Source organism: Hippocampus guttulatus, chromosome 6, assembly GCF_054856545.1.
Source record: "Hippocampus guttulatus isolate MCC_2025c chromosome 6, RoL_Hgut_1.0, whole genome shotgun sequence".
Lineage (NCBI taxonomy): Eukaryota > Metazoa > Chordata > Actinopteri > Syngnathiformes > Syngnathidae > Hippocampus > Hippocampus guttulatus.
In genome coordinates, this window is record NC_141266.1 from 25,389,004 (window position 1) to 25,404,668 (window position 15,665).

Sequence of the window (15,665 nt, forward strand, 5' to 3'; positions counted from 1 at the left end):
GACCCCCAAAAATAAAAAGATGACAAAACATATAGAAAAAAAAATAACACTCACACCGAGGCACAATTTTTGAGTGTTCCATGAACCTGCCGTGCATATTTTTGGGAGTGTGGGAGGAAACCAGAGTACTGGGAGAAAACTCACGCAGCACGGGGGAGAACATGCAAACTCCAAACGGGAAGGCTGAAATCTGACTTCAAGAATGTCTTCAAAATGAGCAGCATGCTGCCTCCCAAGGAAAAACTAAAAAAAAACTCCTCAACATATTGGCACGCGGGTTACGATGCGCGCGAATGTCGTCACCGTCGATGTTTCGGTTCCAAAAGTCACGAGTGTGGCAAAACACGGAAAGCCCGTCGCAAAGAAAGCAGCCTCAGGAGTGTCGGTTAGCGGCGGCTCGCTCCGCCTCTTTGCGCCCAGTCGCAAAAACACAGCCCGGCGTTGTTTCCGTCACAATCGGTCTCGTCCATCTGTCCGCCCGACACCTCGGACGATGTGACGGCGAGGTCCCGTCTCCCGTGATGGTGATTGCGGAAACCTGCGGAGTCAGCCTGGAGAAGCGGCACTCGGCGACATTTTCTCGACAAGATGGCGGCTTGGCTTCACGTCATCTCGGGAGGGTTTTTCCTGGGAGGAATCCTTCCGCCTTTAAGCGACGGAGCCGGCGGACACGTTGGGAACGACGGTGGTCCTGCTTTGGCCTCTGCGCCTCCTCCCGCCGCCGCCTCCTTCTCCTTCTCCTCCAGCTTCGCTCACCGGCCGGCCTCCCTCGGTCTTCTTCTCTGATGAGACAAAAAAATGTCCGGGACACTATGTATCCGTCTTTCTTCGGACCTTGGTTTCAAAGTACGTTTAAATACAACAACTTGCTGGTAGTAAAAGTCGAAACGTTTACAGTTTGGTTTTTTTTCGAAGCGTGTCAAAAACAATCATCCCATCTGGAAAAAAAATCTTGGGAAGAAGATTAAAATGTAAAAATCAGTCCAAAACAATCGTGTGAACTCGCGTAATCTTGGGGGTGGGTGGATTACAATGTTAAAATAAGACACGAATTTCAAAAAGGTGGAAGGAGGGATCAATAAATGAATTAAAGAAATAAGAAATCTAAAAGGGGGAGAATTGAATTGTATTCAAACCGAACAAAACAAACAAAAACATGATCCAATTCCGTATTAATGGTTCAATGGAAGATCGTAAAATTCCTCCAGAAATAATCCGAGTTGAACAAATATGGACGAAAACTAAATAACCCCCCCCCCCAAAAAAAAATAATGATGTCGAAACAAAATCTGGATGATCCATCCATCCATCCATATCTTCTCATCCGCTTCTCCTCACAAGGGTGGCGGGTGTGCCGGCGCCTGTCCCGGCTGACTTCGGGCAGTGGGCGGAGCACGCCGTCAACTGGTCGCCGGCCAATCGCAGGACACGCATCGTCAAACAACCGTCGCACTGAGGGACAATTAGGAGTGTTCAATTCACCTGCCGTGCGTGTTTTGGGAATGTGGGAGGACAACGGAATACCCGCAGAAAAGCCACACAGTGAACATGCAAACTCCCCACAGGAAAGCCGCAGCCCGGATGCGTGATGGATACTAAAACAGTCCATAAAAAAAAAAAAGGGGGAGCATTTATAATCTAATAGAAAAAAAAGGTCAACAAATCAATCCGGAGCAATGTCTGCTGGTGTTTTATACTTCCTCCAGGAATCATCGTACTGGAATGCAAAACCTTACGACGTGTGTCATGATTGAAATTGTAAAAGCCAAAAGGCACTCTCTTTCTTGCGAAAACAACCGTCGGGCTGCAACTTGTGCGTTTCCTCTCTCTTGCGTCATGTCGTCATGACTCATCCATCAAGCAACTCGCGTGGTCAAGGCGCTCTGGCTCGGGACACTCCGTCCATTTAAGAGTTGGACCTCGTCGTCTCCATTTAGTCCAAACAACAAGCGCCTGACAAATGCAATAACGTGTCCGGGGAACCGTCGTCTTCTTTTTTTTTTTTTTCCTTTCTTAATTTCGCGGGAGGATGATGCCAGTGCCACTAAATCAGCCACTGTTATACAAGCTCTGCCCCCCCCCCCCCCAGAGTGTTCCACTCCCCCGGACGAACCCGCGGCTGCTCCCTCCGTCTCCAAACGATCCCTTCGACAGAGACGAGAGGGACCTGGCGGCCCTCGCCGCTCGGGCCCTAATTATGACATGAGAGTGAAAGCTTACCCAGGGAGGAAGTTCAGGAAGATTTTTCAAAGCGGCATCTTACAACAGGGGTGTCAAACTCATTTTTGTCACGGGCCACGTTGTCGCTAAGGTTTCCCTTGGAGGGCCGTTATGAATTTTGGGAAACCGTATCAACGTTTAATCACCCCCACGGATTACATACAACAAATTGATGGATAACTGGTTTTGAAATCAGAAGTCGAAAATAATGACCGTTTTTGTATGACAACTTGAAATTCTGCTTCAGATTTTAGCAAGCAGCATGGAACTTGACATGCTTGATTTGCTTTCGCGGGCCACATAAAATGATGTGGCGGGCCAGATCCGGCCCCCGGGCCTTGACTTTGACACCTGTGTTTTACAAGATTACGCATTCTAGTCTGGAAAATATCCTTTCATTCTTCTATGTATGCCAGAGTAGGGGTTATACGCTCCCCCTTACGAGCACAGTACCGGTCAAAAGGCGAGTCGCGGCATTCCGCAGCAACTGACACGCCGAACGGAGGATCGGCTTGACAAATACGACCGAACTAGAGCCGAGCAATTGTGAAAAAGGCGGCGCGGCGGACCACCGGTTAGCGCGTCCGCCTCACCGAGCGGATGTGCGGGGTTCGATTCCGAGCCGTGGCCTTCCTGTGTGGAGTTTGCCTGCGTGCATTTTCTGGTTTCCTCCCGCACTCCAAAGATATGCGCGCGAGGTGAATGGAACACTCAAAGTTGTTCCTCGGTGCGAGTGTCGTTTTTGATCGATATTTTGTAAGTGTTCTATAGAGAAGCGTATGAGCTCACCGTTTTGTTTGTGCGAAATAGTTTAAGTGCCGAACGCGGCAGTTTACGTAACAAGGGTTTACGATCGGGTACGCGCTCGACGATGCTCTTCATTTGAAGTGCGTCGTCGCCATCTTGCGGCAATTACTTGCAACGACCAATCCCCTTTTGAATGCCTGCAGCTTCCCACCCTGCTCCTGTTCTCGGGACTCCTTTTTGGCATCCATTTATCGGACGCCCGAGCGACGGCTCGCGGATGAGTCGGGCCACCCCCCGATGCGAGGCGCCCGCAACGGGCCGATCGGTGCGCGTCGGCGTGAGGACGACATCTGCGATCGCTCTTGAGACGAATCGCGGTCGCGCCTCATCCCGAGCGAGCCTTCCGCGACTTGAAAGTTTTTCCGAGAGGGTTTATCATTTTTTGCCGACCCCCGAGATGAGATTCTTTCCAGGGTGAATTCACACGCGGCTCGTTTGTCGACGGACGGACGGACTCCATTCACACACGCGCTCTGCAGCCACAAGAACGGGGACACTTGATTCCCCTGAAAAGGACGAAAACCTTTTTTTTTTTTTTGGTGTCGATTGAATCCCCATTTCTCGGTTGGACCATTGACCGCTCGCACTTGATTTCAACGTGCCAAAGCCGTTCTTGTTCGACGAGACTTTATCCCGTGTTGACTGGGGGTGGGTGGCCCGTTTGGAGCCAATGTTCCTCATTTGTGGCACTTGAAAATGCCGCGAAAGCCCGAGAATAAGCGAAGGGGCCCCGCCCCGTCGCGGGCGGCGGCGATTGTCCGATCGCATCGCGCGAGTCGTTGGTCCCTCTCATATTTGGACCGCGTCGCGAGTCTCCGGCCGGTCGACCAAGTGAAAGTGGCGTACTGTAGCGCCGGACCTTGAGCTCTCTTGGGCGCGGCGCATTTCCTCCTCTGGGTCTGCGGCGCGCACGTCCGGGAGGGCGGGTCCCGCAGCCGCGGCGGTCGTCGCACCCGAGAGCGCGCGGCCTTTTTCGAGCCGCGCGGCTCGCCGGTCTTCGCGCACGCGCCCCGCCGGCTCCGCCGGGACAGCCGGCGCTCTGCAAAAGCGGTCGGGGCCATCAAGACGGAGGGCTCGATGCCGCCGCGTCACCTCGCTCGGTCTTTTTCGCCAAGTTGCCGTCGAAAAACAACAAGTGACTGAACTCGAGCGAGTCCTCCCATCCTCGCCGATCATTCAAAACGGAAGGGTTGTCTCGGCCAAAAAGAAAAAACCAAAAATCCCAAATGCTATTTTTTTTTTCACGCTTTCAACGCCCGAGATGTCTTTCCCGTGAAAGCTAACGCAAAAGATGCCGCCGGCGTCCAAGCGGTTCCCGAGGTCACTCAAGCTGTCATTCCCGCCAATGCCACCAGGGGGAGCCACGCGATCTTTTTCAAATCCACCCGAGGCGCTGTGAGTTCAAGTGCGGTCGGTGGCAACCGTTTTGCATCCACGCCATAAATACACACACGCACATTCCAGAAAAGCTGTTCCATCACCTTTACTTTTCGCAACATTGACTAAATTTGGGGTCAGTGAAGACACTCTCGGCTGAAGCGTCGGAGGTGGAATTCTTTTCCGTTCTTACTTGATGTACGGCTTCAGCTGTTCAACGGTCGCGGGGCTCTTTTTTTTTTAAATCATAAAAAGAAGAATGAGTTAGCGGTGACTCACCCACACACTCCGCGGTGCCGTTGGCGGGGCGCAGGCCCGGAGGGCAACTCGCGGAACATTTTCCGTTGTCCAAATACAAGCCCTCCTTGCATTTCATGCAAAACTTGCGGTCGAAGCACACGTCGCGGTCGACGTCGCATCCTGCAAAGACGCGGACGGAGAAGCAAAGCCTTTCGATGACTCGACTCGACCGGGCCCTTTCAAACAAGCGCCCGCCGTCTGCGAGGCGGCTGACGCGCAGCGAAAAGAATTTGAGAGAACGACGACGACGACGGCGGCGGAGAGCGCCAAAACGGTCCGACTCGAGATCAAATTCTCATGCCGAGTCGAAAGCCAAAGAATCCAAACCAGTCGGAGAAGCGCCGAGTCGGCCGCGCGTGGCTCGCGGCCACGGTGGCGTAAACACGAGGTGGTGTTTCAAAGAACCTCGTGTTGGAACGAGGGAGAAAGTCCGTAGCGGGCTTCCGCCGTTGTCAAACGCAATCGCGGCGAGAAGAAAAGAGCGCATCCAAAATGATCGAGCGTCAAATTCAATCGTAAGTCCGTTTTCCATCGCAGTTGCCAGGATGTCGTCTCCTTGGTCCAACTTTCGTTCGACTCAGTCAAGCGCTCAGAGTGGCCTTCCAGCGCCTACTCTTCTGGCAGCTTTCTCACAAGCACTCAAAAGCACCTACCTCGGAACAGGTCGTGAAAGTCAAACGGCCGTGAAGGGTGGCCCGCTGGGTGTCGTTTCGTCACGGAAATGTGAGCTGGCCCGAAGTGGCAGTTCAGAGCTGGGAAGCCATTAAAAAAAAAAAAGAAAAGAAAAGCACCATCGGGTTCGTATCTTCTGTGATGTAACGGTTAGATGCTCGAGGTCAGAAAGAAGGGGAGGAAAATCATCTGATTTTGCCGTCTTCTGCAGGCGCGAGTACAAAATGCGGCGGACTCCAAAAACCCCCCAAAGCAAACGCGTACGAGTCTGTGAATACTTGCCCGGCCAACAGGGGGTGCTGTCATCCCAAACAACCGTGCGAATTGGGGGCCCGCTTTCTCCCAGAGATCAGGTTGGAGCCGTGGCTTTTCCCAGAGGCCTCGGACCCTGCTCAGTCAGCGTCGACGGGTTCCGGGCGGCCTCGCTTTTGATCCCCGGGAAAGATCGGCCGCTCCACCGCTTGCGTTTTGTAAGTTGCCGCGGGGGAAACGGTAGCGCCTCGCTTCCCCCGATGAGGCGCGGCCTCATCTGTGGCGTCTCTCGCAGCCTCGCCGGGCCGCGGAGCTCCCGACGGAGAGGCCCGTCCGTCATCCCTATCGAATCGAAAGGGCAGCAGCGGATAGACACCGAAGATGGGATGGCGCCGGAGAGAGGAAAGGCTGAACACCGCTTCCATTCAGCCAGAGAAACTTGCTGGCAAGAGGCACTCTGGCACGCAACCCCGTCTTCCGCTTGCCGCTTATATTGCTGGCAAATTCTTGCTTACTGGGCTCAAATCCATTTTTCATGGAGCTGTTTTGTAGCTTTTTTACTCAAAGCGGAGACACTGCGAGTGTTGAATTATTATCCGCATGCGCGTGTGTTTCCATGTCACGCCGACCTTGCTTAACTCGACCGTCGGCTTCAACTGCGGAGGGATTCCGAGGACCTCCACCGCGCTAACAAACGTCTGGACCATCATATATTTGTCATATGTCCTTCAACCGCCCACCGCAGTAAATCATCTCCTCACAAAGAGGCATTCCGCAAACGGCAGTTAAAGTGCATCGTTCACGAAGCATTGCGTACTGGCTGTAAATTACCGTGTTTTTGTTATTCTATTGGAAATTTTGCAAGAATGCACTTATCTGCACCGCAGTGGATCATATGCGGCACGTTTGTGTTGAGACATTGCGAAACGGTCCTTGCGGCTTCACCGCCGTTAAGCAGAACCAAAAACATTCATCCTTTTTTCTACAGCGTTTATCCTCTCGGGTCACGAGAGCGCTGCCTTTGAACTCTAAACTACGACTTGAGTCCAGTCGTAGTTTAGAGTCACTTGACATATTCATAAGTGTAGAAAGAGCGATTGATTTGAATACCGGTGAATACTTGACGGCTTAAGCTTGAGCAAAGCTGGTTTTGGGGTCACGTAGCAGATCTCAAACTGCATTGTGCACCGGGAGAAAGGTGTGCGCACGGGTGCTGTGGCGCGCCGAGCTGGAATGGCCCCGCTGACCGTTTTTTTTTCCCCCCCCCAACTTCAAGTCCGACTTGGATTTGAAGATATTTGCTGTTGTTATTCTCCCCAAAAAGATCTCGGGGAAGGAATGCGAGAAGAGCGTCAGTCTGCTCAACCCTATGGAATAATGAGCAACAGCTATTTGCACTGGCAACTCCGCCGCTTCGTGTTCACGTTTAGTTTTAAGCGACATTTGGCCTCTGCCGGAAAATTCAAGGAGATATATCATATCTCTCGATTGACGGGAATCCGCAGAGACAGTCTCGATCGATCATATCTCCTGCCTTCCTGTGTGGAGTTTGCATGTTCTCCCCATGCCCACTTGGGTTTTCTCCAGTCACTCCGCTTTCCTCCACATTCCAAAAACACGCGTGGCAGGTTAACGGAAAACTTGTCCCTAGATGTGATTGTGAGCGCGCATGGTCGTTCGTCTATGTGTGCCCTGCAATTGGCTGGCAACCATTTCAGGGTGTACCCCGCCTACCGCTCCAGCACGCCCGTGACCTTAGTCAGGATAAACGGATTAGAAAATGGATGTATCAAAAGAAGAAGAACCGAAAGAAGTATTTTAATTCTGTTGGGGCCGGCTGCTTCGAGTAACCCGGCTCACAAAATACTGTATATTTTAGAAACCAAATAATAATTTTTTTCATCACTAAATAAAAATACAGCTAAATACAATATTTATGGCGATGTATTCACGTTTTATCTAATTCCAAAACGAATTATTTATATTTTTATGAAAACGATTTACGTTCATTGACCGCCCCGGTACCGCTGTTTGATTGGCCATTTTTGTCGTCGCCCTTGGATGACGTCTTTCCGGCTCATGTCACCGAACACGTGTGTCGCACCGAGTCGCGCTAAGGAGGTGGAGGGAGAAAAACAAGTTCACTTTATTGGCACGTTCATTTGGGTGCCGTTGTTGTTGTTTTTCCGACATTGTTGACGGCTTTGCCGGATAAACGGTCAAGATGGTGAAGCCTCAGTTCAAGGGGAAAAGCTCGATTAATCCCTCCACGTCCAGCAGCAACCCGGGTAAGTAAGCTAACCCCGTTAGCCTCACGGTTTGTTTATAGTTCGCCGACTGACATTTAAACCTTTGTGAGGACGACAATGGTCAAAGTGGCATCGTATCTGCAGCACTAGTAGATATGCAAAAAAAAAAAAAAGCCTGCGAAGACGACAACTTAAACGATTTAAGTTAAAGTCGAATGTCTTGGATGTAGCCCTTGGTAGTTTTAACAATCGAAGTTCTACCAGTAACCTTATTGCCACTGGAATGAAAGGTGCTCCTGTGTTTATTTTAAGTCATCGAATCACACCTAGATACGCGTTTGTCACTTTCACGCACAGCCATCTCTTACGCACATTTACAGAAGCACAAAAATGGCTGCAACGTTTATTTAGCCTTGCGGTGATGTAGTTGTATACCGCTGCGAACTAAAACCACAATAACACACATTTATGAGAAGGATCATTCGCTTGAAAAGTCGCAAAGTGTAGTTATATTGTTGCGGGTCTGTTCTGATCAACTGATAATTATAGACGGCGTTAACTCGATTATTTGTGTGTTTTGGACAGATCGGGCCAAAGGTGGCGGCAGCCACATGAGGGACCGGGCCACTATTAAGCGTCTGAATATGTACAGACAAAAAATTAGATGGTAATTGATTTGTTTTGTTGCGCAATTCAATAGAAGATGCTGCGGCGCTCTGACAAGTGTTCGTGTGCTTGACTGTAATCTGTCTTTTGGTTGCCAGTAACAACAGAGGTAAAGTCATCAAGCCTTTACAGTACCAGTCCACCGTGGCTCCCGGGACGGTGGCCCGAGTCGAACCCAACATCAAGTGGTTTGGTGAGTTTGCAAATAGATCTTCAAATATAAATTGCATTCACTAATTTACCCGTACACCAACATCATCGAATGGTACTGATCGTTATTGGAGCTTTTTCTTTTTTTGTTGACATGGTGTAGAAGGTGTGTCCGTTTCAAATGTAATCACCAGGGTACGTAAGACCAAAATTCAACCTGCACGAGGAGGAGATTTTGCTTTTTTTTTCTGACACGTGTTTTCCAGATCAAACCTAAGGGGTTCATTTAAAACCTGGTGTCTTGCAGCAAACACGCGGGTGATCAAGCAATCATCCCTGCAGAAGTTCCAAGAAGAGATGAGCGCCGTGCAGAAGGATCCTTACCGCGTCGTGATGAGACCAAGCAAACTGCCCATGACGCTGCTGCACGACCGAGTCAAAGCTCACGTGAGTGCAAAGCGGATGCGACGCAATTTCACTATGAAACTGTACCGGGAAATCGGTAAAGTCGTACTCCGTGTCGGCAATCGTAATCGTAAGTAGCCGCAGTAAGCAGCCTCCGTTGTTTCCGTTGGCAGAACTCCAGGGTGCACATTTTAGACACGGAGGCTTTTGAGACCACGTTTGGACCCAAGGCTCAGCGCAAGAGGCCCAGTCTTGTAGTGTCTGACGTCAAGGACCTCTTGGAGCAAGCCGAAGCTTCGACCGTGAGCTACGACGCGGACAAGGACAAGGACCTGGTGACGGAGGACACGGGGGTCCGGTAAGGCCCGGCCGGTGATGAAGAAGGACTTTTTTCACCTTGTCCTGCGGATCAACAAAACACTGACGTGCGATTACACCCCGACCCACAACAGGGATGCAGTCCGTGAAGAGATCTTCAAAAAGGGTCAGTCCAAGAGGATTTGGGGAGAACTTTACAAGGTATTGTTGCATGCAGACAACTGGGCATCCAACCCAACTTTCATCCAATCAGGTGATCGTCGTGGACGGTTCATTTTTAGTCTGATGCAAATGTATTGTTTCAAGCAATTGGCGCTGAGTTATCAACAGATAACAAGTACACGCTCCGGGCTCAAATGGAGGCAGAGGCGGTGCCGTCACGCGCATGTCTTCTGTCAATTCTTTGATGGGAAACGTCCACAAAGTTACGAGTTCCAATAAGATCGGGAGTAGAGTATTTCTCAAGCTATCTCAACGAGATGATTTTAGTTGTTGCGGCGGGACGGATTGAAGGCGGCTAGTAGAAGCCGGCATCGACAAAGACTTTGTTGTAGTTTGGCTGGCGGAAGCCCCAAGCTTTCGTCTCCGGCGAAAGGCCCCTCTTGATTCGAAAGCTTTCGGAGCATCCCGGCGCACGGCCTTCACCTTTGCGCCTTTGGCCGTCGCAGGTGATCGACTCGTCCGACGTGGTCATCCAAGTGCTGGACGCCCGCGATCCGATGGGCACCCGCTCGCAGAGCATCGAAGCTTACATCAAGAAGGAGAAGTCGTGGAAGCACTTGATCTTTGTGCTGAACAAGTGCGACCTCATCCCCACCTGGGTCACCGTGAGACCGCCGTCCCTCATTTTCCCGCCTGGACGCTCGGGCGGCTCCATCCAAAGCTTTGCCCCCTTTTTTTTTTTTTTTTTGAATCAGAAACGCTGGGTGGCGCTGTTGTCCCAGGAGCACCCCACTCTGGCTTTTCACGCCAGCCTCACCAACTCGTTTGGCAAAGGCTCCCTCATTCAGCTCCTCCGGCAGTTTGGCAAGGTAAAGCCACAAACGGCCTTCTACTCGGGAGAGCGGCTCCCGTTCACCTGGAAACGGACTTTTTCACCCACCCCCCCTTGGTCTTCTTGTAGCTCCACACGGACAAGAAACAAATCAGCGTGGGCTTCATCGGTTACCCCAACGTGGGCAAGAGTTCCGTCATCAACACGCTGCGCTCCAAGAAAGTCTGCAACGTGGCGCCCCTCGCCGGAGAAACCAAGGTGATGCTTCTGCCGCTGGCGCGGCGCGCTAAGAGCCAAATGGCAAGGAAGCAAATGCGAGGGACAGAGGAACGAATCACCTTGACGATAATATGCTTGAGCGATTTGTCATTTAGAGGGCTGGGGGGGGGGGGGGGGGGGGGCAACTGCGGCTGAAACAAAGGCAAAGGCACTGTCCACAAATGAAGGTCGGACCAGAAAATGATCAATGTATTGAAAATGGTTTCAATCCAGCCGTTGACGTGTACGTGAAGATGCGCCCAACTGAAAGAAAGCTAGAAATAGCCGGCGTGACAATATTTCATATTTTCAGCGATATTCCGCTGCCCATCTTTCCAACTCGCCATTTTTATTCTTGTGACTGAGCGCAAAACTTGATTTTTCGCTGTGACCGTTTTTTTTTCTTTCTCCACGTGCTTTCTGTGGTGGTCGTCACGAATAGATGGTTTTGTTGTCCGAATTGGTTTTTTTGCTCCTCGTCCAGCACTCTGTACACGGCGCCGGTTGTTTGAAAGAGCTCTAGAAATTCGCTCGAGAGGGGCGGTCTCATTGTCGTGTGGAAAACGGCCTCCTTCCAGGTGTGGCAGTACATCACTTTGATGCGACGAATCTTCCTCATCGATTGTCCCGGCGTGGTCTACCCGTCAGAGGACAGCGAAACGGATATCGTCCTCAAAGGAGTGGTACGTTGGACTTGAATTTGCGTCAAAGCGTGTGACGAGGCTGGCGGCGCCCCGCCCTCGGCCTTCTCTTCATGAAGGTTCAAGTGGAGAAGATCAAGAACCCGGAGGAGCACATCGGGGCGGTGCTGGAGCGGGCCAAGCCCGAGTACATCCAGAAGACGTACCGCGTCCCCGCTTGGAGCTCGGCCGAGGATTTCCTCGAGAAGTTGGCCTTCCGCTCCGGCAAACTTTTGAAGGTAAGAGAAGGCCGCGTGGAAACGCCGAATGCTTCGATATTTGAATACGTGCAGTTGTAGAGAGCGTCGACTCTCAACCGGTGTGCCGGGAGGGATGATCGGTGTTCGTCGACGTCGATTATTTTGTTCAAAATCGATTTTTGAAATGTCTTTGAGATATTTTTAGATATAGATTTATGAAACTCATTTAGCTACTCTGGAGGTGTCCAAACTACGGCCCGGGGGCCATTTGCGGCCCGCCGTCTTTTTTTCTGCGGCCCGCGACACGACCCTCGCCCCAAAAATCAACCCCAAAAAACTAAAAAGTGACATTTGACTGGGGCCGCAAAGTTGGTTAAAAAAGGTGAAGGTGGGCCAAGTGAGAAGGGAGGCTGGACTGTCAAAGAATAACACAACTGAGCTTCAAAACACTGTCGGGAAGAAAGATAATTCGCTTTTCTTTTGCAAGTTTTTGTTCATTTGGGTTATTTCATGGCAGTGTCGAAACAATGGGGTGGGGGTTTTGTCTTATTTCTACAATTTCAAAGTTTTTGAGTCGTAGGGGATATTTTTTTAAATAATTTGTTCTTTTTCAAATATAATCAGATATGGCTTAGTTGTTTGTTAAACATGAGTATTCTGGAAGCATTCTATGAATAGAGATGTGTTTTATTTATATATTGAACGTTTTCGCATTTTCCCCCCGCCGGTGAACGTTGTTACTTTTTTTTCCCCTGAGATGTTTTTGTATTTTAGCATCTATAATCATTTACTTTTTAAAATGGATTGAAATATTGCTTGCATGTTTCAGTTTCATTTTGTCATTCGATTGTCACATTTCATTCATTTTGTATGAAACGTTTTCTTTTGAATTTCCTGTGTCATTAGACCCCCCCCCCCCCATGATTTTGGCATAGTTGATTGTAATTTTTTTTCATGTCATTTTTTCCCCACACAAATAAGTGTCATTTAAAATATTTCTACATATTTGTATTGTTTATTACGTATGTTACTTTGTGATCTTTTTTATGCTCTTTAGTTATATTTTCTGTGTTTAAGAACAAAACAATTGACAGTATTTTATTATAGTTTATTCTATTTACCAACTTTATATTTTTATCGATATTGTCCACATTTTCATCAATATATAGTTTCATCAATACAACATTTGTTTCTATGAAAATATTTGAGTATTTTCTTGCATGTTCATCTTTGAACCCCCCCCCCTTTTTTTTTTTTTTTTAATAATAGAATGTTGTCATCATTTGTCAACGTGTCTTGTGTTGTAGGGCGGAGAGCCGGATCTGCCCACGGTGTCCAAGATGGTGTTAAACGATTGGCAGAGGGGACGTATACCTTTTTTTGTCAAGCCTCCAGGCCCCGAGGGTGACCAGCAGGTAGGGGTTTGGTTTGGTTTTCTCAATGCGATACCTGCAACACCTTTTACGTTACCATTACTTTTTTTTGTTTGTTTGTTTTGGTCCACCAGGAAGCTTTACCGGTGAAAGCTGCGCCAGCGGCAGGCGACGGCATGCAAGATGTCCAGACGGAAGAAGCCCCCATCGCCGCCGCCACCATTGAAGGCGAAGAGCAGCAGAAACGGCGGCAGAAGGAGGAACTTAACAAGATTTTGTCCAGCGTGCGACAGAACTTCGGGAAGATCAACGTGGCGCCCGAATTCAACGAGGAGGACCTGGTCCCCGTGGAAATGCCCGACCTGGACATCTCCGGCTCGGAGGCCGAGGACGACGAGGCGGAGGAGGACGCTGAGGGGGAAGAGGAGGAGGCGGAGGGCGTAAAGGAAGAGGAGGACGAGCAGGAGGCGGGCAGCGAGCCGGCCGCCCAAGAGAGTGCGGTCGCTGGGAAAAAGAATTCCAAGCGGGTGCTTCGCGAGCTGGACGAGAAAATCGCCAAATATAAGCAGTTTCTGGCCCGGGCCAAATCCAAGCGCTTCTCTGCCATCAGGTCAGTCGAGGTCGCCACCGAACAGTTTTGCTTTCCTTGCGCAAGACAAACGGCGCCAAAAATGTTCGCAATGAGTCATTCGCCGATAACAGCTATTTTTTTTAAAAATTGGACCTCCACCTGGCATAGACATTAGTGGATTTAAGAATCACGCAAAAGCACTTTTTTTTTTGTTTGTTTGTCGACGGGTATTTACGCCATCAGGCGTGGCGGACGTGCGCGGGACTCGAGCACATCGGAGTCCTCCTCCTAACCTTGGTTGGAAACTTGAAATGAAGAGCCCGCCCAAAAGATGAAAGAAGCAACCCTTAACAGACCGTAACGGTCCCAAGACCGGGCGATTCGGACAAGAGAAGTTCCTTCCCTTGCGGTAGCGACGTGGAGGAGGAAGCCGTTGTGTCGCATCAAATGGAAAGGATGGGGAAAAAATGTCAGCCAAATTTGAACATGAGCAGTTTAATGACTAAGAGCTAGCCATGACCGGCTTAGCCGCTAACAACTAGTCTTTTTCGTCAGTAGCAGTGCTTTCAAACCGGCCGTGGAAAACATCGCTCGCTGAAACTGGTCTCGCCTGAGGCGTGACACAAAACAAGGTTGAAAACCACTGCGGTCCAGCACTCTGCTCGATTGTCAAAAGATCCGTGAGCTGAAAGTGACGGTCGCACATAAATCCTGAAATTGTTCAAGAAAGCGAGGTGGTCGCGAGTGACCTAGCGCGGAGACAGACGCAAAGTCTACGAGTGAGAATCGATGTCAAGACTCTTAAGGGGCTAGTTCGGTTTCCACTCGCATGTCAAAATCTTCTGATGCTGAGATGATTTCTGTTTCCCAAGGCTTACTTTCGTGTTTGTTTTGCACCTGAAGCCAAGTGAGTCGTGCGGAAAAAGTCAAAGTCATGAGGAAACCCAACCCAGAGTCAATAAAAGAAATGCATTTAGGATGTTTTTGTTTTGGGCCACTTCTGCCTCTTGCTAGCCAATTTTTCTTTTTCTCTCTCTCACACGCTCAGAAGTGTGCACGCAGGCGCAGAGTGGCTAATATTCATCTGCTTGTTCGTAATATGAAGAAAATCCAAATGCAAACTAACTTGTTTTTTTTGTTTGTTTGTTTGTTTTTGGGACACAGGATACCAAAAGCCGATTCAGACAAATTGTTGATGAACATCAAAACCAAACAAGTGCAGATGCAAGGTAACTATGAATCACATCGTACGCTTTTCCCTTCGTGGCATTTTTTGATTTTTATGAAGAGTGCTTTATTCATTTATTTGGGTGCCTTCATTTTCATTCACTTTGAGTGCATTTGTAACCACTTGGGGGCTCAACGCAGGCTGAAAATGGTGTTTCTTGGCAGCATTTTTTTTTCCATCACCGGGTCAATGTTGTTGTTGTTGGGGGTGGGGGGGCGGTCAGTATTCATAGAACAAGGTTGTTTGTCTGAACTTTTAGCGTAGATACTAGCGCAGGCATGTCCATCTGCAATCCTGGAGGCCCCCCCCCCACCTTTCCTGTTTTAGGTGCTACCTTCGTCCAATGATCAGCTCATCAGATAGTTGTTTAGACGATCCTGAGCTTTTGCCTGGGGGGGGGGGGGGGGGTTGAGTCAGCCTCCCTTGCAATTTTTTCTGGCATTTTGTGAAGTTGCTCATTGAATTATTTTTGTATTTAATTCTAGCGGCTACGCAGAGAAACAAAAAGAGGAAAGCTGACGACGACGAGGAAGATGAGCATTCCGCCCCGCAACCCAAACTGTCGTCCAAAGAGGTCGAAAACGCCTTCACAATTTATGTTTAGCTTCTCGACATTTTTTTGTTGTTGTCGATGTCTGTTACAAAAGGGAAAAGAGGGGGCAAAAAACTAATTGAAAAAAGGTGACGCGTATGTTTAAATATGGACAGATCCATTCCAAAATTCCTCTTCAAAAGTTCATTGATGTATTTTTACAGCGACGAGCGATGGACCGTGCCCAGCGCTCGAAGAAAGTGGGCTCGCGCTACTACGAAACGCACAACGTCAAGAACAGGAACAAGAACAAGATCAAAGACACCCAAGCGGCAACGTCGCAGGGCAAAAAAGCTAAGCGTGCTAAGCGCTAAAGGCTAGCAATCACCTCCATTAAAAAAAAAAAAAAGAAG

General features: G+C 49.5%; 2 protein-coding genes across 3 annotated transcripts; one reads left to right on the plus strand and one right to left on the minus strand.

Annotated features, from left to right (window-relative positions):
- Positions 1-648: 648 nt before the first annotated feature.
- On the minus strand, positions 649-6,809 carry rspo1 (R-spondin 1). Its single transcript, XM_086113450.1, has 3 exons — positions 6,749-6,809; positions 4,684-4,824; positions 649-782 (listed from the first exon to the last, which is right to left on the minus strand). The coding sequence occupies exons 1-3, from the start codon at positions 6,807-6,809 to the stop codon at positions 649-651; spliced, it is 336 nt and encodes a 111-aa protein (XP_085969576.1).
- Positions 6,810-7,709: 900 nt separating this feature from the next.
- On the plus strand, positions 7,710-15,664 carry gnl2 (G protein nucleolar 2). Of its 2 annotated transcripts, XM_086113530.1 has the most exons (16): positions 7,710-7,916; positions 8,463-8,544; positions 8,642-8,736; positions 9,001-9,140; positions 9,272-9,456; positions 9,551-9,617; positions 10,085-10,243; positions 10,334-10,447; positions 10,540-10,668; positions 11,247-11,351; positions 11,429-11,587; positions 12,856-12,963; positions 13,056-13,531; positions 14,657-14,721; positions 15,206-15,294; positions 15,477-15,664. In XM_086113530.1, the coding sequence occupies exons 1-16, from the start codon at positions 7,853-7,855 to the stop codon at positions 15,624-15,626; spliced, it is 2,187 nt and encodes a 728-aa protein (XP_085969656.1). In that variant the 5' UTR covers positions 7,710-7,852; the 3' UTR covers positions 15,627-15,664. The 2 variants fall into 2 exon arrangements, with proteins under 2 accessions (XP_085969656.1, XP_085969655.1); XM_086113529.1 differs by having other exon boundaries at positions 10,085-10,447.
- The last annotated feature ends 1 nt before the right edge of the window (position 15,665 follows it).